At 41.4% G+C, this 22,655-nt stretch overlaps 1 protein-coding gene across 2 annotated transcripts in view; it reads left to right on the top strand.

Moving 5' to 3' along the window:
• ABCC1 (ATP binding cassette subfamily C member 1 (ABCC1 blood group)) overlaps positions 1-22,655 on the top strand; it is a 56,789-nt gene that overhangs the window by 27,850 nt on the left and 6,284 nt on the right. The window contains exons 13-28 of one of the 2 annotated variants that reach the window (XM_082490447.1): positions 984-1,130; positions 1,509-1,596; positions 2,986-3,055; positions 3,982-4,108; positions 5,255-5,431; positions 6,472-6,639; positions 7,011-7,188; positions 11,982-12,026; positions 13,931-14,015; positions 15,310-15,448; positions 16,174-16,381; positions 17,227-17,537; positions 18,398-18,597; positions 19,031-19,157; positions 20,639-20,740; positions 21,769-21,915. In XM_082490447.1, coding sequence (XP_082346573.1) covers positions 984-1,130; positions 1,509-1,596; positions 2,986-3,055; positions 3,982-4,108; positions 5,255-5,431; positions 6,472-6,639; positions 7,011-7,188; positions 11,982-12,026; positions 13,931-14,015; positions 15,310-15,448; positions 16,174-16,381; positions 17,227-17,537; positions 18,398-18,597; positions 19,031-19,157; positions 20,639-20,740; positions 21,769-21,915 — 2,319 coding nt within the window. The remainder of the gene's footprint in view (positions 1-983; positions 1,131-1,508; positions 1,597-2,985; positions 3,056-3,981; positions 4,109-5,254; positions 5,432-6,471; positions 6,640-7,010; positions 7,189-11,981; positions 12,027-13,930; positions 14,016-15,309; positions 15,449-16,173; positions 16,382-17,226; positions 17,538-18,397; positions 18,598-19,030; positions 19,158-20,638; positions 20,741-21,768; positions 21,916-22,655) is intronic. The other variant, XM_082490448.1, reaches the window with a different exon arrangement.

The raw sequence follows: 22,655 nt of genomic DNA on the forward strand, positions 1-22,655 counted from the left end.
AACAATACATGTCTTCACAGCAGTCAGATTTTTAACAGAAATACTAATGTCTTCAATGGATGCTGTGCTTAGATGAGACTGTGTCCTTAGGCATTGGAGCTAATTGTTTCACGTCCTGTGAGAGGGGGAACGCCAAAGGTTAACCTACTTTGATTTCTTGTTTTAAGTGGCAGGAAGGAGTTGCTGGATCTTGTGATATACTGTGAGGTATAAGTGTTGTTACCATGGAAGAAAACACTGTGAAGGGGATAGATCTGAAAGTGGACGTTTGGTTTTACTTAGCTTACTTTAATTTTGCTATAATTTAACACATTTTAAAAAAATGTACATAAGTATGGATTTTTTGAGTTATTTTTATACCTTATGATTGATGATAACAATGATTCAATGTCATTTTCTTGTTCAGCATGGATCTTAAGCTTTTCCGTTGTAACTGTTTAGGTACTATAAGGCTTCATCTTTGTTATACAGTAACATTTCAAGTTTCTTGGAAAACAATCTGTCCATGATAAAGTGGGCTGTACTTGGAAATCTAGGGTTGTGGTAGTCGCCAACTAAATATTAAATGGGTTAGCATTGGGAAGTTTCTAACTTTTATGTCTATACATGTTACTGATCCCATATCTGATACCATGGGGAGTGCCTTAAAACTGAAAGAGAGCAGGGAGAAACATAAGTGATCATTCCTCTATTTCCCTTCTGCAGTGTGACCACAAATACCCTGGGACATTTGTGGTTTCACCCTTGCTGTGTGAAGAAAGCGAGCACTTGACACCTTCCCAAGAGGAGCCATCAACTTCTTTTTACAACAATAGATTTAACACTTTTTGCAAAACATTTTCTTTATCAGGAACAAGGAAGTTATGAGAATATTGTTCTTTCTTTGATTTGTAGAACTCTGATTCCAGTTGTCAGACTGTGACTCCTGAGTTAGTCGCTTTAAAAAATGTCACCCTAACTGTAACCATTACACTTTGTTTCAGGTTGCCTTGTCCACGTTTGCTGTGTATGTCACAATAGACAAGAACAACATCTTGGACGCTAAGAAGGCATTTGTTTCCCTAGCATTATTCAACATCCTCAGGTTTCCATTGAACATGCTTCCTATGGTTATCAGCAGCATAGTAGAAGTAAGACTTCAGTCATTAACGGGTGTTTCTGCGCAGAAGTAGCCACTGGGTGGAAAGATTACATTCTTGTGCTTAGAGAATGTCCACTGGTGAAAGTCAGCTGCCTCAGAAAGGGAGCTTTGAATATCCTGTGTGTTAAGTGCTGTGCAAGTAAAATTCTCAATCCTAGTTAAGGGTGGATGGGAGTTCCCCAAAGCAATCATATTTCTTGTGGCTTGGGAAGTGCGAGTTTGATGACTATCCAAGAAACTATGCAATGGATTTAAGGGGGGATTAGGAGTGCATAATAATGATGTAATGTATATGTGGTGCAAAACACCAAGCTCTTAAATGTAATGAGCAGAGTATAAGATAGTTTTGCATCCTTTTCCCATGCAGGCCAGCGTCTCCTTGAAGCGTCTTAGAGTGTTCCTGTCTCATGAAGAGTTAGATCCAGCCAGCATAATCAGGGGTCCCATCACAGAGGGTGAGTTTCGTTTTCCTGTTGAAAATCAGTGCGTGCAGGTTCGATGTGGCTTTGCAGTGTTTCTTTTGCTTTCTGTAACAAATTTAATGCATTTTGATGGATTTCACCGATAAATTTTAGTCAGAAAGCAGAGAAGGGAGAAAATTATATAAAGTTTCTACCACCTTCTCAGATAACTTCTTTCTTTTCCCCAGCTCCTGTGTCCAAACTACAGAATGGTTGCATCCAAATGCAGATGGTCACTTAAAAATTACTTGTTAGGCTGTTTTAAGTGTAGCCATTTGAAATTTATAGGCAGTTAACAGAATGATAATTAGTGCTGTGCCAAACCCCAGCATATTGGAGAACGGTTGTGTAACACTTCAGCACCCTTGAAGGAGAAAGAATAACTCCCGATTCTGGCAAATGCTTCTACTTTCTGTTTTGTGCAAAGGGTGTTACTCCCAGCATCACTCCCACTTTATCCAGCATTGCCGGACCGGTTATATAGAGCCATTTAGGAGATAGATAAGTATGAAGGCAGATTTACTGAAAAACTAATGCCCTTTTTCTTGCAAAACAAAACTTGACTTTAATTATGTCAGTCACTTCTAAATTATTTTTCTTACTTCCTTTTTACAAAGATAGTGAAATCCCCATCACTCCCTCTCGTGCAGTTAGCTAAGCTCTATATCATTTTCCGGTAAGCAGTCATCTGCTGTATTTTTTATTTTTTTCCCCCTCCATCTTCCTTTTGGGAAGATCTCTTCCCCTTTCTCATCTGATAACCATGAATACATTGCTCACAAATCTTTAGTTCGGGGTTTTTCTGTCCTTAATGGGTTGTACTTGCATACTAACATAAATATTTACCTAGGCTAAGTATTTATTGCATACTTGGTTGAATTAGGAGTGATATATTTTGAGTTGTCACGGTAAAAATCTACAGATGCCGGTACCATGCAACTTTATTTGGTAGTTTGATTTATTCTCCCTTATCATTCTTGTAGTAACTTGGCTTCACACATGGAATTGGCATTTTATCTGATGCTTCCATTGAAGCACAAGTCAGACTGAGGCTGCTAGTTTATTGAACTGACTCTGCAGTGCTGCAGTGGAGTTGTTGGATAAAGGAGGGTGTAGCTGAATAAGTCAGGATCTTGCTATAGTTGGCATTCATGTACCTCCTGGTTACTGAATTAGTGTAACCTCTGAACCTCTGCTGTCTTGATCAATTCAGTAAAAGCAGAACACAAGCTTTTGGTAAGCAGTGGGTTGTTTTTCTGCCAGAAAAGTAGCTTTATACCTCTGTCTGTCTGTGCTTAGATTGAATTCTGTGGCATGATCCTGAGCATACAATTTAGCTGCTTGCATTGGCACTCTTATAAATATGAATTTTCTATTTGTCAGCTGAAGGAAGCATTGTTGTAAAGAATGCAACGTTTAGCTGGTCTAAACATGATCCTCCTTCACTGAACAGGTAAGAATTAGTACACTTCGTTCTGCTCCACAATCTTGCTGCATCATAACTGTCCTGTATTTAAATTGCAAAAACTACATGCAGAAGAGTTTGTTGCCTTAAACGAACAGGAGAACAAATAACAGTTGTTCTCTCTCTCTCTCTCTCTCTATATATATTTTTTTAAACCAGGGCTTCATGAACGAGAGGAATTTACAAAGTTTATTTTACATATGGAAAGCATAAAGGGGAGTAGCAAGAGGTATAAAAGGAGGAGAGAAAGCCTCAAAGATTTCAGGCTCTTGCTATGTCCTGCAGATGGGGTGAGCTCCATCTAGAGGATGCAGCCAGTTTAGCCCCTCATAATTCTCCACAGTCCCTCATGTTTACACTATGTCCTCAGAGTCTTCCTTTTAAAATCTTATTCTCGCTGACTTGTAGACATCCTTGATCTCGTGCTGGAGAAAACCAGTGAAGAACTGTGCACATGGTATGACTAACCAAGTAACTGGGGTGATGCAGCTACGAGCAGTGTCTTACCTGTGCCCTGTCCCCTTCCTTAATTTCAGCTGTTCTTTCTTGGGTCTTAAATTGCATATTCTTTGGGACAAGGATGCTGTTTGGGAAGCATCCATTGGTATTTACACTTGTGTTCACAGAACATTTGAGAGAAATATTGGACAGGTTGTGTCAGTGCTTTTTTTTTCCCCCTTTTTTTCTTCCCCTTTTGACTAATTACATATTAAGATGCTGTGTCTTACATATAAGAAGAGCTGGGTCCTTTCTGAATAAGAGGTTTGTATTTGCAAACAGTTAAAGTTTCTGTGCTGTCAGCATTTGCAGTAGGTGTTCCCATTGCATCTGGCTTTATATGGGCTGTTCAATAGACTGTTTAATTACTGGGATGTGCCAGCAAGCAAGGCTGTATTATGTGCACTTTATTTCAGCATTAATTTCACCGTTCCTGAAGGCTCCTTGGTAGCAGTTGTTGGTCAAGTTGGCTGTGGAAAGTCTTCATTGCTGTCTGCATTACTGGGGGAGATGGACAAAAAGGAAGGCTACGTGGTTGTCAAGGTGTGATGTGTCTGAAGAATTGTTCAGCTATTTGTGGGTATTGCCAAAGGGATTCTAGATTTCCAAGTGGTGTGAAGAGGGGAAGAGGCAGCCTTTCAAATGAATGGGTTTTTAGCTTGATTTCCTCGCAAGCCATGTGTATGCACTCTGTGTAATTGCCTGTTAAGCCTCGACCCAACAACTTCTAAATCTGTTGGTTTCAGGTTTAGCCAAATAGACAGAATGACTGAGATTGAGGTCTCAAAGATAAGTATTCTGGTTAGTCTTGTTGGCTGCCAGCGTGAGGCAGGAAGACCCTATTATACGTATTCCAGCCTGAGGTTCGTACCTCCTCAGACATCAGAGAATTACTAGGACAGAGGGTACACCCAGATACCCAAACACGGGAAAAGCTGCTGTGTACTTTCTTAGACGTCAGAGTTGCACAGAGCTCACTGAGGAAAAATGACCTGTAAGTAAATAAGTAAAAAGTCCTTATTTTGGATTTTGCTGCTGCTGTAATGTATGGAAAGAGAATTATTTTAAGACCAAACCAAATACTTTGCATTTAAAAGAAGGCACGTTTGGTCACCTCCAAAATTGTCCTGGAAAAATAAAGTAGGTGATATCTGAATCACTGATTGTTTGTGCAGAAAGAGAAGGCAGAACTAATCTTCAAAGCAAAATATTTCGGAATAGCTTAGTCTCTTCCTTTGAAGTGACTTTTAAATAAGAACTACTTTCCCTACTTTCTGCAGTAATCTCTTGGCAGGGATGCATTTGTGAAACTCTTGCATTACAGATTAAATTGTCTTATGGAGAATATAATTTATAACTATATGAAAGAACTAATGACTTTTGACCTTCAGTAATTGTGCAAACATATTCTCTAAACAAGTGTTTCCTCCAAGTTTATGTTAGAGAATCATATTTTGTTTGAAGTCCTTTATTTTCCACCAACACTTTGTTACATTCACTTGTAGAGAGGATTATAAAAATAACATTTTGGAGGAGGTGGTAGCCCAAGAACTACTTTGTGCAGTTTTGAAATGACCATAGGCAATTTGCGAGGTGATTAGCACTGCCTGCCTCACAAAGTTCTGCTGTGCTTTGACTTTGTGTGCAGACTTTTAGTCTAATGAATAAGGAACTTTATTTTTCTTGCAGGGCTCAGTAGCCTACGTTCCTCAGCAAGCCTGGGTCCAAAATGCAACTCTGGAAGATAACATTATCTTTGGAAGGGAGATGAATGAGAGCCGGTATAAGTGCGTGATTGAGGCTTGTGCACTGCTGCCTGATATAGAGATTCTTCCTACGGGAGACAAAACAGAAATAGGAGAAAAGGTATTTAAATACCCACTCTACCATAACAATGCTATTGCTTGTACTTCGGGCCATATGACTTCTAGTCTACTTTATCTTAAAGTTGTATTGAATTTGAAACATTTGGAGTAGAAATCCTCTAGAATAAGAGGCAAATTTGAACAGTATGTTTTCCTTGTCTTTAAGCCTCAAAGGGGAGGAAATCTTCCTCAATTACAAATGCAAAAGCATCTTCCCATGGTTATAGAGCAGAAAAATGTATGGAAACAGGAAGAGAAGAATCTTCTGAATGCTTCAGTTTCATTTAAATCAAGCAAACAGCCCCCACCCTCCTCAAAAAAAACCCCAAACCTCAAAAGCAAACCACAAAAACAACCACCACCCCAAAACTGGCACTTGGTTGCAAAAGTATGTGTGGTGTAGGATTTAAAAACTTGCATAGAGTTGTAGTGCTCTGCTATGGGAGCAAATCTGGGTGTCCCCTAACCAGGTGGCAGGCAGGTTGTGTGTATGTAACCTGCTTGGCATTCTGCTAAGCTGATGTTCTTCAGAAGACAGGGATATGTAGGGGTATGTGCTTTGCCTGCTGACCAGTTATAGACGGGGTACAGCTGCCACCTGGCAGCCCCACATTCAGTAAAGGGTGCAGCTTTATCTTCCTTATTGGTCAGTAGGCCAACCAAATTGTAGAATGTGAACAGAGTTTGTTTATTAAATCAGAGACAGTGCTGCAGAAATACAGCTGAAAAGAAAAGTAGCCTCTGAGTGTACGGAATTAGGTAGGTTGGTCTGGATTAATTGCTTTATAAGACTAGCAAACACTTTTTGTCTAGCCGCTCACTGATAGTGGGAACTTAAGAGCCGTGCTTCCTTCCAAGAGGATTTTGACTGTGATTGCTTGTGTTATTGCAGTAGTGAAATTATTCATGATGGAGATCTGTTTTATACAATATTGAAATTTCTCTAATTTGCATAAACCACCTATGACTTGTGTCTTTCACAAACTGTAGCACATCTCTTTTCAGCTGCAAATAAAGGATTGTATTTTCTTGTTTCCCCAGGGTGTGAATTTGTCTGGAGGACAGAAACAGCGAGTCAGTCTTGCTCGGGCGGTTTACTGTAATGCAGATGTCTATTTATTTGACGATCCTTTATCAGCTGTTGACGCTCATGTTGGGAAACATATTTTTGAAAGAGTTATTGGACCAAAAGGAATCCTGAAAAATAAAGTATGTCATAATGAGATACTTGTCTCTAGAGAATGATTTGTTTTTCTTTGAGTTCAATGATTCCAAGTTTGTCAAGTTGCATATTCAGATTTCTGTTTCAAATATCTGATAAATGAAGGAATCCTCCTGAGATTTTTAGGGGAATTCTATAAAATACTGAGTTCTTATAACAAAATGTGCTCTGTTTTCTGTAATTAAGAATTCTTAGATGTAAAAATCAAGTCAAGGACAGCATTTTTTCTTAAAAATGCTGCCTGCCTGTCCATAGTTATTCCTGTGTTATACACAGAATTCAAGCAGCAGGAGCAGTAGTACAACCGTTGTATTTGAGATGTTATAAAAACTTTTTTTTTTTTTTTTTTGCTATTTAGACACGGGTTTTGGTAACCCACGCAGTCAACTATCTGCCTCAAATGGATACAATTCTGGTAATGACTGATGGAGAAATCTCTGAGATGGGCTCCTACCAGGAGCTGCTGAAGCAAGATGGGGCTTTTGCTGAGTTTCTTCGTACATACGCTAATGCTGAACAAAGCATGGAGAACATTGGTAAGCTTACACACAAATTCTCTTGGGATAAGCTGATATGTGGCATGTTAAGGGAGTCTCATTAAAGGAAAAATATTGGTAGTGGAAAAAAAAGCTAGAAGAAATTATTATTTCCTGTGATATACCTACAGGTGCTTCTTTCTTGAGGGCATTGAAGGTTGTGAGATTAAACACACATTTTTTCTTCACATTAAGGAGAATGTGGAGCAGATCTGTAGTAAAATTCATCTCACTTAAAGCAAAATTCAGATGGTTGTGAGATCAAGTAAAGGCCAGCTGGGGTTTATAAAACCTTCCCCTGCTTATTAGGATGTGTCTTCTTTATGCAGATAATTCCTTTGGGGAAAGGGAGGAGGAAGCAGCAGCTCATTTTTCTGTCTGACATCCTTGACTCTTGCTATTGCTTTATAAAACAGCTGTAGAGCTGCACTGATGCAGGAATATACTTCATATATAGGGTATTTTTTACCTGCACATGGTTGCAATATTGGATTTCAGTAAAGGAACTTAGTCTCTTGCCTCCAGCCTGTTTTCTTCAGCAGCTTGCCTGTGCTGATTTCCTGACGCTCCTCCATATGCTCATGCCAAAAAGTATAAGGGGTGCTTGCACTGTGCTGGCTGGGGTTAACTTCTTGGCATGTGTTTGAGGCCTGTTTGGTAGCAAATACCTGCTGCTGAGTGCTGCAGAGCAGGCTGTCCGTAACAAGGAAGGGATTTAGCCCACTTTTCCCTTCATCTTCCATTTGGAAAACCTTTGGTTTCCCACCCATTCCCTAGAGCAAAAGCAGAAGCATTTTTTTAGTCTATTCCTCATGTGCATATCACAGGGAAAACAGAAATGGTGTAACGTTTAGCTGCACTGATGAAGCTGTGAAGCATTAGAGAGGTGTTGAATGGCTGTCTTTGGCAAGGGGCTGCTCCTGATGCTCATCTAAAAGTTCCTTGTGTGGGGGCTGTGGTGGTCTGCCTTACTCTGAAGCTGCCCTCTACTATCCAGGCTGGCAACGCAGACTGCCTTTGGAGACTGTGAACAAGCAGAGTCTGTTTTCCTGGATGTGTACAGCGGCATCTTCTCCTGGCTCCCTCTCCTTTGTCCAGCCATCCCTGATGGGGAGCTGGATTTGGGGGCAATGTGTTGAGCTGAGGCTCAAGGTCAGGATGCCCTGCTGTAGCCTAGCTCTTCTCCTGGAAGAGTTTCTTGATCTGTCTCAATTGGTGTGCTGCAGACTGGGATGCTGGTTTGGGTGGACACTGTCTGTAAACAGCGAGTGCTGTATGGGTGGGGTCTGCCACTGTGAAAAGCACTGTGGGAAGAGATTTTACGGAAGCAGAATCCAGCTAACTTCTGCGTATTTTCTGTAGGTGCTCCTATTAGCTACTTTGAGCGCAGCCAGACGTTGCAATCTTCAGTATACGAGACTTCTGGAGACAATTTTTTTCAGTGCTTCCCTAGGAAGATAACAAGTTGACTCGTACAAAGATTTGCCTCCTTTAATAGCCTTGTTCTTTTAGCCTTTGTCTCTTCCCCTTTCCAAGTTTATGGTAGCTTTTGAAGTCCTTTACGTTAAACCAAGTTATTTTACTTATCCATTTAAATACTGAATCTTTTTTTGCAAAGTGCTTTATTTTTTGCCATGCTTCTCTGTAGTTGTCAAATAAAAGGCACTTTAAAGTATGACCCCAGTGATTCAAAAAGAATTGCTGTATCACAGGGTTGGCCTATTTGCAGCAAATTTGTTTCACAGTTTTGGTTGAGTGATCTTCTGCCAATGGTAAGCAGTAAAAAATAGGGGCATTGTTTGTCTGGTTCACAGGGATAATATTAATATCTATCAGATGTGTAAAAGATCACTAAATATTATTAAAAATCACAGGTTCTTGGATAAACAGGGTAATCTATGATGGCAGTCAGCCTGAGGTAGCTGGAGGGGATCTGCACACCCACTTTAAAAGGGAGTCTCCCTTATGTCTGAAGCCACGTGTTGGCAGCCTGAAAGTGCTTAAGTTGGAGCACAGTTGAAAACTGTGGATTGGTGCTTTCTGGCTGGAATACATCCTGCTTCTGGAAGGGTGGGAAAGCCTCTCCTCCTACCCAGCCTCTGAGGTTCAGCTGTGAGTCTGCTTTCCACTGCCTCCTAGCCATTCTCTCCTGTTTGGATTCCTGAGGGTTACCTGTCTGTGTGCTGTACTGCTGCCTTTCCCATCCTCAGCTTCATGGTGTTTCTTCTGTGTGTGGGGAAAACTCCCCACTCCAGAAGGCTGCTCCCGTGTGAGTCTTCGGGATGATTTGGAGGGAAGGTGTGAGCCTCCTCCTTCTTCTCTAGCATCCTACTTAATGCAGAAGGCAGTGACAAGGATGGCAGCAGTAGCTGCTCAGCCACAGGGAATGCAATGTGCAGCATTGCTGTTTTCAGCTGTGGATATACGAAATGGGTGCCTTACTGTGTCTGCGGTGTGTAATCTCCAAAGTAACTGGAACTACATATAAAATAACCTACCAGCCTGTATAAAAAGCATCCAAATTCTCTTGCTTTTAGCAGTTGTTCCATTCTCTGGCATTTAGTGTAGCTGATATGCTGATGCCTGTGCTGTACTGCTCCTGCCTGTGCAGATTGGTATGGAGTCATACATGTGCCCTTGACTCCTGTGAGTGCATTTCTTTTTTCTTGTCCTCCCATGTCCCGCCCTCCCCCTCCAGACTTTTGGCTGATGCTGCAATACCTCTTGCTGTAGAGGCAACAAAGAGTTACTTTAAGATTACCTTTCTTATGACTATTTTCCTTTTCCCTTGTCCCTTTTCCCTTTCCTATTTTCCCTTGTCTCCCATACAAACTAATGCAGCAGATATTAATTTTTGTTTTAACGTGTGTGTGGATTGGGCTTTTACTGTTTTTTTGAATAGCTTCAGCATAAACTTTGGTTTGTCCTTGAAAAGCCTGGAGCTATTTTTAGTATTTGTGGGGAGTAAAAGTGGCTCCACAGAAGTGCAACTGCACTGTAAGGTTGAAATACTTTTTTAACTCTGGTTCATCTTTGGTCTTGAGTGCATTGCCTGAAAGCTAGAGATGTACAGCACAATTAGTAATTCTAAATCTTCTTTACATGGTGTGGGCTGTGCTTCAGAGGGCTGTCCTCCCCAGCATTTGGCTCAGTGACTTTGCAGTTCATATAAAGAGCTGAAAGGCCTTTCAATGGCTATTCAGTGTGTTGTGGTTGTTTGTTTGTGTTTTTTTTTTTTTTTTTTTTTTTTTATAGGAGAGTTTTCAGCACAACAGGCATACTCAGTTTGGTTTGGAGGGAAAGGGGGGTAAAAGTATGCTGAGAACTGCTAAGGGTCTGGACTGTAGGGTTTAGTTCAACAATCTGCATATCTTGCATATTTTGAAAGGAAGTTTCTTGATCTGTCACTTGTAGCTGTTCAATTTGAATGTCTTTGGGTTTTTTCTTAAATTTTGTGGACTTAATTTCTCAAATTCTGGCTGTTGTCCTGTACAAAGTAGAAATCTACTGCCTGGAAAAGGTGGTATGGTACAGGAGTAAAATTTGCAGGGCCTTGCTCGGCCTCTGTGTAAATTGCTTCCCAGTTGCATCAGCAAGGAAAAAAAAGATTTATTTTTAAAGTGCTGAATTTGGAAGAAAGATAGTTTTCTTGCTGAATGGCTTTGTATTACACACTAGGTGGTAGTGTGTATTTCATAATAAAAATTAACTCTGCGTTATGGGCTGGGATTTCATATCTGGAAGGAAAAATGTTGTGCCTTCATGATCATGGCCTCCTAGTGAAGCCCAGGACACCTGTATTTTGTGGCTGTGCATCTTTCTAACAGCATGAGGCTGAGGTAAGCTTACGAGCTATCTTAACTAACCAACACTGCTATTATGATGCCTGTAGGGATGGTTGGGTGCTTCTCTCCTATCTGACTCCTTGGAAGGCAAGAGTTAAATATTGAGATGTGTTGGCTCTCTTCCAAATGTGGTTGTGGAGTCTGGACCTCAGTGGTAACTCAGGAAACACCTGTCTGTGTCAGGAAATAATTTGACTTCTCTTAAATTCATTTTACTTCTAGCAAAATTCAGCTCTTTCCTTTATCTCTCCTATTTGCAGCCTCTGCCCCAAACGGCAGAAGCAAATACTGATTCAAGATGGGTGCTATTAGGGTATCAAGATGCTTGGCAGAATGAAATATCTTGCTACTTCTTACTAATCTGTCTATGCATGATGATGACTGGGGACTACACATGGGACTAAGTAAACCTGTGCTACCACAGCTCTCCTTCTGTCATTGCAGTTGCATGACTAAAGCAAGACAGAATAGCATAGCTGTGGGATGAGAGATGTAGACAAAAGTTGCTACTCTGAAAACATGATGCTTTGCATCTTTTATGTTAAGGTCAGGGATTCTCTTAAGATTCTCGAGTAAAGTCTTTTCCCCAGCTCTGGGGAAAATGCGTGTGGTAGTTCCCTATAGTGAGGTTTTCCTGTAATTATCAATATGAGACCACTTTAGAGTCACTTTTTTTGATTCTCTCTTCATTAACGTGTATCTTAAAGAAAATTTGTTGATCTGTCACTTGTAGCCATCTGATTTGGATTTTTTCTTTTTCCTCAAGTTTGTCTTTTCTAACTCTGTGTGAGGCTTGGGATTAAAGAGATCCATTTCAGCAACTTTGTTCCTGCCTTGGGCATTTTATGGTTTTGTGGTTTAGGTTGTGCTACTCGGATGCATTTGTGTTTGTAAACATTGAAAATGGTTGAGTGTATTCTGGAAAAAGTTAATGATATATACTTTTAGACTCAGATCCTTCGTTAGAAGGAACGATTCAACCTCTGGAAACAGGTAACTGCTTTTGTACCATGTGGCTTTATATTACTGCTTGTGTTGGAGTAATACGAGTAGCTGCAGTTCCTTGAGTCGTTTTTAGAAGAGTTTTGTCTGCACAATAGAAGGTATCTGCTTGGTTTGCATGTTACTGGTTTGTGTGATGCTTCAACAGTTGGTGTGTCAGCTTGTAGATAACTCATCAGCAGCAATTCTTTATCTTGAACGCTTCCATAAGGAAGCTTTAACTAAACTTTGAAGGTGCACCCGGGACTTAGGAGTGTGGTGAGTGTACCGAAGAGGCAGTGGTCAGGATTGAGACCTGAAGGTCCTTTTTGTTCTCATATGTGTATTCAGTACTTCGCAGCTGTTCCCACAGGGTCCACTTAGGTGAGTTTATACCCTAGGTGCACATGCCAGATTTACTAGGGCAATCTTGGGCATTTTTCATTCTCAAGAGGTAAATATACTATAAGCAGGAATTGTAGCCTACGGCATGAAATCAAATTCAAGAGTTGTTAGGGGAGGATGGTTTATTTCTGGTTTTGTTTTGTTCATGTGTGTTTAGAACTTTAGTGATGCTCTAAAGTGATAGGACGCTGGAATGCTTACTGGCTTTCATAAGGGAGCCTTTCAAAAGACATGCTGTCAAGTACTTAAAATAACCAGCAGTCCCGTATTGGTATGCTCTCATTTGTATAAATAAAAATAAGAACTAAATCATTGAACCTTTCACCTTTTTGCATTTTCTGTTGTTTGTTTTGGTTTTTTTTTTTTTTTTTTCCTGCTTCTAGACACACTGAACAGTTTAGCTTTGAGTTTTTGGAGTAATGGACCAGTGTTCAGTTTGCAGACACAGAAGGGAACAGCTTTATGTTCAAGCAGTCCACACTTAATGTATTGATGAACTGGTTTATGCATATATTTTCCTTTAGTATAAAAACATGAAAGCTTCAGATTTTAGAGCTACACAAATTTTCCTATGTATCTTTTGAATAGATGCAGGTGGGCTTTTTTTGTTTCCATAAACTATGCATAAATCATTTAAAATGCAAAATTCCTTTTTTTTTTTTGTTACATATTCTGAATTGACTCTTGTACTGGAAAATAGAGTTCTATTTAATTGACAGTTAATATTTTAGGAGTCAGTCATTTGTTTTGTATTAGGAAAATGATGACATAACTTGAACATAGAAGTTTTACTCATGGCCCTGTATTACACTGAATTAAGTTGCTCAGAGAAAGCTCAGTATTTCAAGCTCACAGGTTTTTAGACAATTGTCTCGTGTACTGCATCTTGTTACAAATGGGATGTGGGATAACAAGATTATTTTTTTCTTTGAGAAGTGGCATTCATAGAAAGATCTCTTGCTTAAATTAATCTGATTCCTGTGATTGCTTAAAACTAACAGGCTTTTGCACGTTGCTTCTTGCTTAATTTTGCAGGAAGCCTCAAAGTTAATAGCACATGCCTTCAGTTCTTACAGCTTCACTCCATCATTTACTAGAATGTCTTCTCATTGCACTATAAAATGAAAATAATGTATAGTTAACCGTGTAAAAGATGTTGTTTGACAAGGAGTGGTTGGATTGGTTGGGGTTTTTTCCACAGAGTGAGTCATAGTGTGACTTGGTATTGCATGTTTTAACTTCAAGTATGTCCTCATAATTATTACATTATTACTATTGACCTATATTGGCAGAAAAAAAAATGTTCACTGTCTTGGCAACTAATCCTGTTGGGACGGAACTAAACTGATCTGTTGACCTGCTCAATTATCTGTTAGGATATGTAAATACTTGTGTTCCTCCCTTTGTTTGCACATCAAGAGTGCACCGGGCATTTAGGATTGAAATTAAGCCTTTGTATCTTTTTACTTACCATTTTCATGTTGACTTTTACACCACCCCCACCCCCCCAGATACAAATAGTCCAGCTGGAAAGGAAGGAAAGCCTGTAGAAAATGGAGTCCTTGTGAACGAAGCCCCTGGAAAATTGATGCGTAGGTTTGTAGTCTCTCTCTTTTTTTTCTTTTCTTTCTTTTTCTTCACTGCCCCCACCTCCTCACCCCTCTTCTTCTCCCCTCCCCCCCGCATCTCTTTCTGTCCTGTTACTCGGTTTGTGGACAAAGAGTAATTTGGTGTTTATGGTATTTGTTAAAGGATCGTGCTGGATCCAGCAGCCTGAGAGAGTTGAGGCTGCTGCTGCTCTAGGTCCAAGAGTAGCAAGGCTGAAGATGTACTCCCAGCAGGCACACGCACATAGAGTGTACATACACACTGCATATATACATGGCTGGCTACACTTAGAGTACCCACACAAACACAGCACCAAATGGCCTCATCCTGTTCCCATCTCTGCCTGAGCAGGACAGAGGTTCACTAGCGAGAATATAATATATGTGTACATACAAGGTGGATCCCTCCATGAGTTGGGGTTGAACACTCAGTCTGCCCAATAGCTGCACCTGAGCCCCAGTTGCTAGCACCTGGGCATATGAACCTTTGAGGCTGCAGCCTTGCTCCAGTTGCTGGTACAGACTGTTGTGTATGCATGTCTGCACACACAGAGCTCTTGTGCTACTCTTCTTTCCATGTGAAGAAACAATTGTGTTGTAGCAAGGTACCATGGGTTTGGCTCACCTAAAGGGAGAGTATTGTATTGGCTAGTCCAGTTTTCATACGCTTTCCCAAGGCTTCTCCATTTGCCTGCTGTCAGATAGGACGAAGTGCTAAGTGGACCTTTAGTCTGACCTAGTACAGCTACTGTTATGCTTGAGAGAGGCCAAAGGCAATCACTCTGATTATACTTTCCTGAAAAACAATCTCATAGCCTATGCCTTATTCTTATGGCATTCTAGAGATACTGTATTTTTGGAAGCTAATAAGTGCCTGGGAGTACAATTGCCCATTTTGATGCTAGTGTGGGTACCCTTTTGCATTTCAACAGCTGTACTGTATATGATGATAGGGTTTGTAAAGGCTGATGTTGATGATCACCAAGCATTTTTCTTTTGGGAGTTTGATTGCTCAACCAAGACTTGTTTGACTGGCTAGCCTGTTACTTGTATCTGAAGATAGATAATTGAGAATTGAATGCCATCATGGAGGATTAGAGGTGCACTGTGAGAGGAGGAGGGAAGCACTAGTAACTACTGGCCCTGTGGTGACTGGTTAGGGGATTATTATCACCAGAGTAATGTAAGCCACTGACTTGGACCTGTGGACTGTTGAGTCTATGTATGGAGTAAACACCTGGCCTACATCATGCTAAGACTGAAAAATAAATGTCTTCAAACAGGCAACTCAGTAACTCTTCAACATACAGCAGAGACACTGGGAAGTCACAGCACCAGAGCAGCACAGCAGAGCTACAGAAGCCACTTGCTGAAAAGAATTCCTGGAAACTAACGGAGGCTGACACAGCGAAGACCGGGAGGGTAAGGTCTCCCATCCCCACTTCTGCACTCTTTTTCAGTTTCAGGAAAATCCACAGGTTTCAGAAAAAATAGCTTCCAAAGACAACGTAACTGGGGTGAGAAAGGTCCGAGTGGATTCTTGGACTTGTTGCTTGTTGTGTAGTACTTCATGGGAGTGTTGCTGTGCCCTCTGCTCCCAAAGCTGAGTCCCAGGTTTGCGTGCAGAAAGAGTGCTGACACGGAAACTTTTGTTTAAGATGATGAGCCTGACCACATCAAAGTTCTTAAAAGAAGAAATGAAAACCTTTCAGCTATTTCTTGGAGAGAGTTTGTGATGAATTAAGTGACCTAATGAAATCTGCCCTTCAGCATTAGGAGTTGGAATTGACTCAGATGAATTTAAGCCAAGTTTCCACTGTAGACACAAGTATCTAATCCCAGGATACCCAGGGCTTTCTGAGAAACCTGAGAGTGAAGTTCCTGGGAAAATGGCAGTTACACCTCCTAGCAGTGTTGCTTGAATCCTCTGGTTAAAGATAGATCACAGGATACAAGCCATGTGGAGCAAGGATTTAATTAAATCTTGTGGTAGAAAGAGAGAGCTAAAAACTGGAACTCCTAAGTGCTTGCCCTGGAAGGATGTTGGGTTTGGCGTGTCTCCATAGAACATTGCTGGTTTTGAAACTTAACCTGCAAAATGAATGTGTGTTTTTTTTTTTTTTTTTTTTTTTTCTTTCTGACTTTAGGTAAAAGCAACAGTGTACTGGGACTACATGAAAGCAATTGGACTCTTCATCTCTTTCTTGAGCATTTTCCTCTTTATGTGTAATCATATAGCCTCCCTGGCTTCCAACTACTGGCTAAGTTTATGGACAGATGATCCTGTTATCAATGGGACACAGCAGTACACAAATGTCAGACTGGGAGTGTATGGAGCACTGGGAATTTCTCAAGGTTTGCTTGGTCTTACCTATTTCAAGATTAGCTGGTTCAGTGTGTTTCTAGTGCTCTTGGTGACCTTGGATTTGAGTGTGGGTTGTGTGTTTTTTTTTTTTTTTTTTTTTCCCCTTTGTAGAGAGATGAAAAACTTGGGTGAATAAAGAAGAAAAAAAAAAAGGCAAGCAAACCGACCTATAAAATTACTCAGTGAATGTCGTTTTCTTTTGTTTGTACAAAACAATGCTGAAAGTGGTTTGCAGGGCTTGATGAGCCAGCAGTTGGGGACAAAAGGTCTGACCCAGGAAATGGCTCCTTAGCCTGTAAAAGAACTGCGCTGGCCTGGTTTGCAGGGACAGTTTGCCACAGGGGACCATGGCTATACTACTTCTTGCAGCTGTGGCCTGGCTGAGCTGTGTAGGCTGGTGTTTCTTCTGACTGTTTCAGGGTCCATCCAAGGTACCATGGGGAGGCCAGCTCAGCAGCTTTTTGTGTGTCCTCTTTGTGGTCAAAGTTTGTTTGCCATGAAACCTAACACCCCGAGTACCCCACTTCAGAATTGCCATAAAAATCTTGTAATAAAAACTAAGTGACACCTTAAAATTCAGTGGTCTTTACTCAAGGAAAGTGCTCAAATATTACACAGTATTCTGTAATGCAGAAACAACTTCCATGAGAGAAACGTGGTGTTTTCACTGATATATTTTTTTAATTACTTGCAGTAATTGCTGAGTCTACCTGTAGTGAACCCTGGTTCTCAGCGTTATTGTACTAGAGATGTGTGAATGCTAAGTGATGACAAAATGAAGGAAAGTGTTTTGTGTGAGAGGCAGAAGCAGTTAAAAACAAGTTTTCTTTTCTAGGTATTGCTGTGTTTGGCTACTCGATGGTTGTGTCAATAGGGGGAATATTTGCTTCACGACACCTGCACCTTAACCTGCTGCACAATGTCCTCAGGTCTCCAATGAGTTTCTTTGAACGTACACCCAGTGGAAATCTGGTGAACCGTTTCTCGAAGGAGATAGATACAATTGACTCTACTATTCCACCAATTATCAAGATGTTCATGGGCTCGACATTTAACGTGATTGGGGCTTGTATCATCATTCTGTTGGCCACACCTATAGCTGCTGTCATTATTCCACCTCTGGGACTTGTCTACTTCTTCGTGCAGGTGAGAGGTGTTAGGGGGCACCAGTACCAGCAGTCACTCATCCTCTGTTAAGACAGTTCTTACTCTGTGCTAGGATGGATTTTAATGTGTTTGACTTGAGTCATGCTTGACTGACTGTGTTTTGCATGGTTTATTGATTAGCTGACGTTAGCAGAGCATTTCCTTCTGTTGTCATGTGTAGAATGACTTCTGTGCAGAAGGTAATCCTTTAATACTTAAGCAGACTTTGTAAAAATGCTATTAGATTTTGAGGCAAATTTTGTTTAGCTTGTTGCTCAGAGCCCAAATATGGAAAAGTGTGGCTTTTTCTAAAACTTGCTTCCAAACAAGAGAGTAGCCTTTAGAGGAGTATGTGTGTGTTGCTGATGTGCCTGTTTTGTCAGAGTATTGATTACAAAGTAAGAGAATGGTGTCAACCTTCCAGTCCTGTCTTGGGTAGGCAGGGTGAGCTTGCTTCACTCTTGCTTTACTTTTAGAAATCTAGCAGAGCCAGTACAGATCAGAGAGAAGCAGCTGGATTTTGACTTTGACTCTTGAATTAGTGAATCTATCGGGGTCCATTGGTAAACCTTAAAGGCAGTGATGTGTGTGTTTTATACTGTTGAACTAAGCTTGCAGAGAAAAGAAAAAGGAGAAAATGGCTATCGCATGAGATGGTTTGATTGGCAGTTGCTTGAAGACAGCGGAGCATATGTAATGGTTTCTTTAGGCCTAAAAGTGTTGGAGAAGGCTTGTATTCCCATCTGTAAGTTGAATTTCTTTAACTAACAGCCTAAATGGCAGGGAACTCTCTTATGATTCACTTTGTCTTTTCAGACACAGTCTGGATATAACCATAATTCTCATACTCTGATTTGCAGAGATTTTATGTGGCCACTTCTCGCCAGCTCAAACGCCTTGAGTCTGTCAGTCGTTCTCCTGTATATTCTCACTTCAATGAGACTCTCCTGGGAGTCAGTGTTATTCGAGCCTTTGAGGAGCAGAAACGTTTTATAAAGCAGAATGACGTGAAAGTGGATGAAAATCAGAAAGCTTATTATCCGAGCATTGTTGCAAACAGGTAACAGTGGGGTTGAAATATTAAAAGGCAGTTATATAGGGAAGGTGTGGTTCTGCTGCCTGCGCACCTTATCCATCACAACTCCTTGCATATTTATGCAAGGTAGGGAATCCTCTGTGGGTATATCTGTTTCACAGATGTTTTGCTTAAACTTCTGTGATGGAATTAAGATTACTTCTGACTTTCTTGCCTTTCTTGCCTTTCTGCCTTACTTCTGGGTAATATTTTTGTAAAAGTTTGGATTCATTGATCCCAACGTTAACCACAGCTGCTTTCTGAGCTAAAATGGGGATTTATACACCTGAAAGACTTATTAATTTTGGATACTAATTTTTTCAAAAATAAGATGTGTGACAGAACATTAGTTGGTCGTATTCCTAATTCTCTGTGGGTGAATTACTGGAAAGGTGCATTACACTTTTCTTTCTTGCAGGTGGCTGGCTGTCCGTCTGGAGTATGTGGGGAACTGTATTGTTCTCTTTGCAGCGTTGTTTGCAGTGATTGCACGCAACAAACTCAGCGCAGGACTTGTTGGCCTCTCAGTGTCCTACTCACTGCAGGTAATTTTAACTTTTTTTTTTTTTTTTTTAAAAAGCTCTGAATTGTAAGACTGCATCAGAAAGTCAGAACCTGGCTATGGCTTTGGAGGGAAAACTAATACAACGGACATGAAAAGAGAATAATACCTACAAATAGCATCTGGGAAGTTCCTTCTGTGCCTTGCCTGGTGAGGGGCTGTTGGCTAAAACAACTCATCCTCTGCATAGTAAAGGCATCTGGACTTTTCTCCTATCCAGCACTGGTTAGCCAAAATCTTATCCGTGTTTATCCATTCCATGAACTTGCAGTGCTTTGGTTACTTTGTGTTGTGGTGGGTTGACCCTGGCTGGATGCCAGGTGCCCACCAAAGCTGCTCTGTCGCTCCCCTCATCAGCTGGACACGGGAGAGAAAAGTAATGCTCGTGGGTCGAGATAAGGGCAGGGAGATATCATTCACCAATTGCTGTCACAGACAAAACAGACTTGACTTGGGGAAATCTAATTTAATGGTTGTTATTTATTAATTATAATGATTAATTAATATTACTAATCCAAATCAGTATAGGATAATGAGAAAAAACCCCAAATCTTAAAACACCTTCTCCCCATCCTTCCCTTCTTCCTGGGCTTAACTTTACTCCCAAGTTCTAGACCTCTGCCCCTCCAGCAGCACAGGGGAATGGGGGTTGCAGTCAGTTCACCACATGTTGTCCCTGCTGCTCCTTCCTCCTCAGGGGGAGGACTCCTCACACCTGTGTAGGGTTCCTGCTATGGGAGACAGTTCTCCACAAACTGCTCCAACGTGGGCCCTTTCCACAGGGTGCAGACCTTCAGGAACATACTGTTCCAGTGTGGGTCCCCCATGGGGTCACAAGTCCTGCCAGCAAACCTCCTCCAGTGTGGGCTTCTCTCTCCACTGGGCCACAAGTCCTGCCAGGAGCCTGCTTTAGCACAGGCTTCCCACAGGGTCACAACCTCCTTTGGGCATCCCCCTGCTCTGGTGTGGAGCCCTCCATGGGCCACAGATGGATATCTGCTGCACCATGTGGAACTCTGTGGGCTGCAGGGGGACAGCCTGCCTCACCATAGTCTTCATAGGCTGCAGGGGGATCTCTGCTCCAGCACCTGGACCACCTCCCCTTCATTCTTCACTGACCTTGGTGTCTGCAGAGTTGTTTCTCTCGCATATTCTCGCTCTTCTCTCTGGCTGCAATTGCACAGTTTTGGGTGTTTTTTTTTTTTCCCCCGCTTCTTAAATATACTTCACAGAGGTGCTACCACTATTGCTGATAGGCTTGGCCTTGTCCAGTGTCAGGTCCGTCTTGGAGCTGGCTGGCATTGGGTCTGTTGGACATGGGGGAAGCTTCTAGCAGCTTCTCACAGAAGCCATTCCTGTAGCCCCCCCCCAGCCGTGCCCCACAAACCTAAAATGTGTGAGTTTTATTTATTGCAGGTACCGTATTTAGTGTAAACTGCTTTTAGACTTCTTTTCTTCTTGCAGATTACAGCGTACTTGAACTGGCTAGTTCGCATGTCATCTGAACTGGAAACCAACATTGTTGCTGTAGAAAGAGTTAAAGAATACGCTGAAATGGAGAAGGAGGTACATTGAGTTGTCCACCATACCTGTAGAAGTCAGTGCCCTGTTCTGAGGTCTCACCCACAGCCTGGCTGAACGGGTTGGGGAGTGCAGCTGGGCATGCTAAGCGATGGGATAGAGCTTAGTGCTGTCAGTGCCCTCCCTCTAGGGACAGGCTGTATCTTTAGCTGGTAGTTCCTGTGGGTGCTTTTGAGGTGTATCCACTGATATTTACAGTGTTATGTAGGAAATGTGCTGTTCTGCTCTGGGCTAAGCAGTGGACCTGTACAAATATTTTGGTTTCCTAAATGCTTAAATATTATTTTGTTATTTGTGTTTCTCTTCTTGCTCTCAGTGTGGGGATTAAAGATGACCTTTTTTTTTTTTGGTTTGATTCAAATCACCTAAAAACTCATTTCCTCTGCAGTTGTGCCCCTTTTGGCTACAAAACAGAGTTCCCTGTGGCTTCTTTGCCATGTCTGTCACTTGAACCTGACTTGAGTTGCTTTTTTGCAGCCAAACCTTATGACAATCCTTCCTAGAATTTTTTCTCAGGTTCTGGTAGTAGACCAGTATTTCTACAGTTAAAAACCTTTTTTTTTGGCATTGGCAGTGAATGCAGTGGGATGTGTTCTCTCTCCTTCCACCTCTGTGGGAGACTGAGGCAGCAGCTGTTTACCAGTTTGTTAATCTTTTAGTGCTTATGTCTCCGTTGAACTGCTTCTAGTTGCATGCCTGGCTTCCCCAATGTTTTCCTTACTGCGGTGGGGGTGTACAAGCAGGTTATCTGAATACGTGCTGCCTGTAAGATTCTGCCATTTGTAAGAGGAAAGTTTATCCAGCAAGTGGTACTTGTGATAGCAAAGCCCTCGGCTACATAACCACTTCATCTGCCTTGGAGCAGCTCTTTCACTTCCTTCCTGTCGCCATCACAGCTCCTTGTGCAAGTTACACATGAACAATGATTTTTCTTAATTGCTTTCCTCAAGTCCTCTGAGTGCATGTCCAGTTGAAGGAGGAACCGATGAGATATGTTTGTGTTGTTCTTACAGGCTGAATGGAGTATTGAACAAACCGCCCCAGCAAGTACCTGGCCTGAGGAGGGGAAGGTTGAATTTCGAGGCTATGGTTTACGTTATCGGGAAGACTTAGATTTGGTTCTGAAAAACATAAATGTTACCATAAATGGGGGTGAGAAGGTAACGAATCTGAATTTATAATAGAGTGTGTTGTCTATAAGTCTGCATGCATAAGCCAAGATACACTACAGAAGAGTGTAGTGTATCTTGGGTCCTTAAGAACTAGAAGAGCTTCTGTAGAATCAGTCTTTTTGTAACTGGCAGTTGTAGGGGGCTCTTATCTTTTTCAAGGTGTATCCTGCATCATGGGATAAAGATACACTATTATGTGGGCTTGTGAAGTATCTTTTGATCTGGTTTCATGAGGAAGTGAGGTTTATGCTGTCTTCTTTCCCCTTCCCAGGAAATTTTGATAATTTGTTTCCATAAGCAAAGAGGAATACAGGTTGCAGAGAGATTAATTGTAGTCTAGAGAAAATGAGCTACTAAGTAGAAAGGGGAAGATCTGATCTAGTGAGTCAGAAGTTGCAAGGTGAGACTCTGCAGGGGAAAAATGGGACTTCAGCGTAGATTCTCTGGATCTGGCCAAACTGAGGGCGATATATGCATGTGTCTCTCCCACTGCTTCCTCGCACATGTACTTCCATGCTTCCCACCCCAGTCCTATGTGGATTTTCTGATGTCTAAGAATACTGTGATCTTGTACAGCAGCATAAAAGGTAGCTGCAAGACAGATCTATTATCTGGCTTCCTTACTTGTGGTATCCAACTACGCATTTCCTTTTTTCCTGAGTGCACACTTTTCTACCTACAAATAGGGGCAGAATACTACCTCAAGAGTGGTTAGAAAGGACAGATAG

Source organism: Vanellus vanellus, assembly GCF_965231255.1.
Source record: "Vanellus vanellus genome assembly, chromosome: 14".
NCBI lineage: Eukaryota > Metazoa > Chordata > Aves > Charadriiformes > Charadriidae > Vanellus > Vanellus vanellus.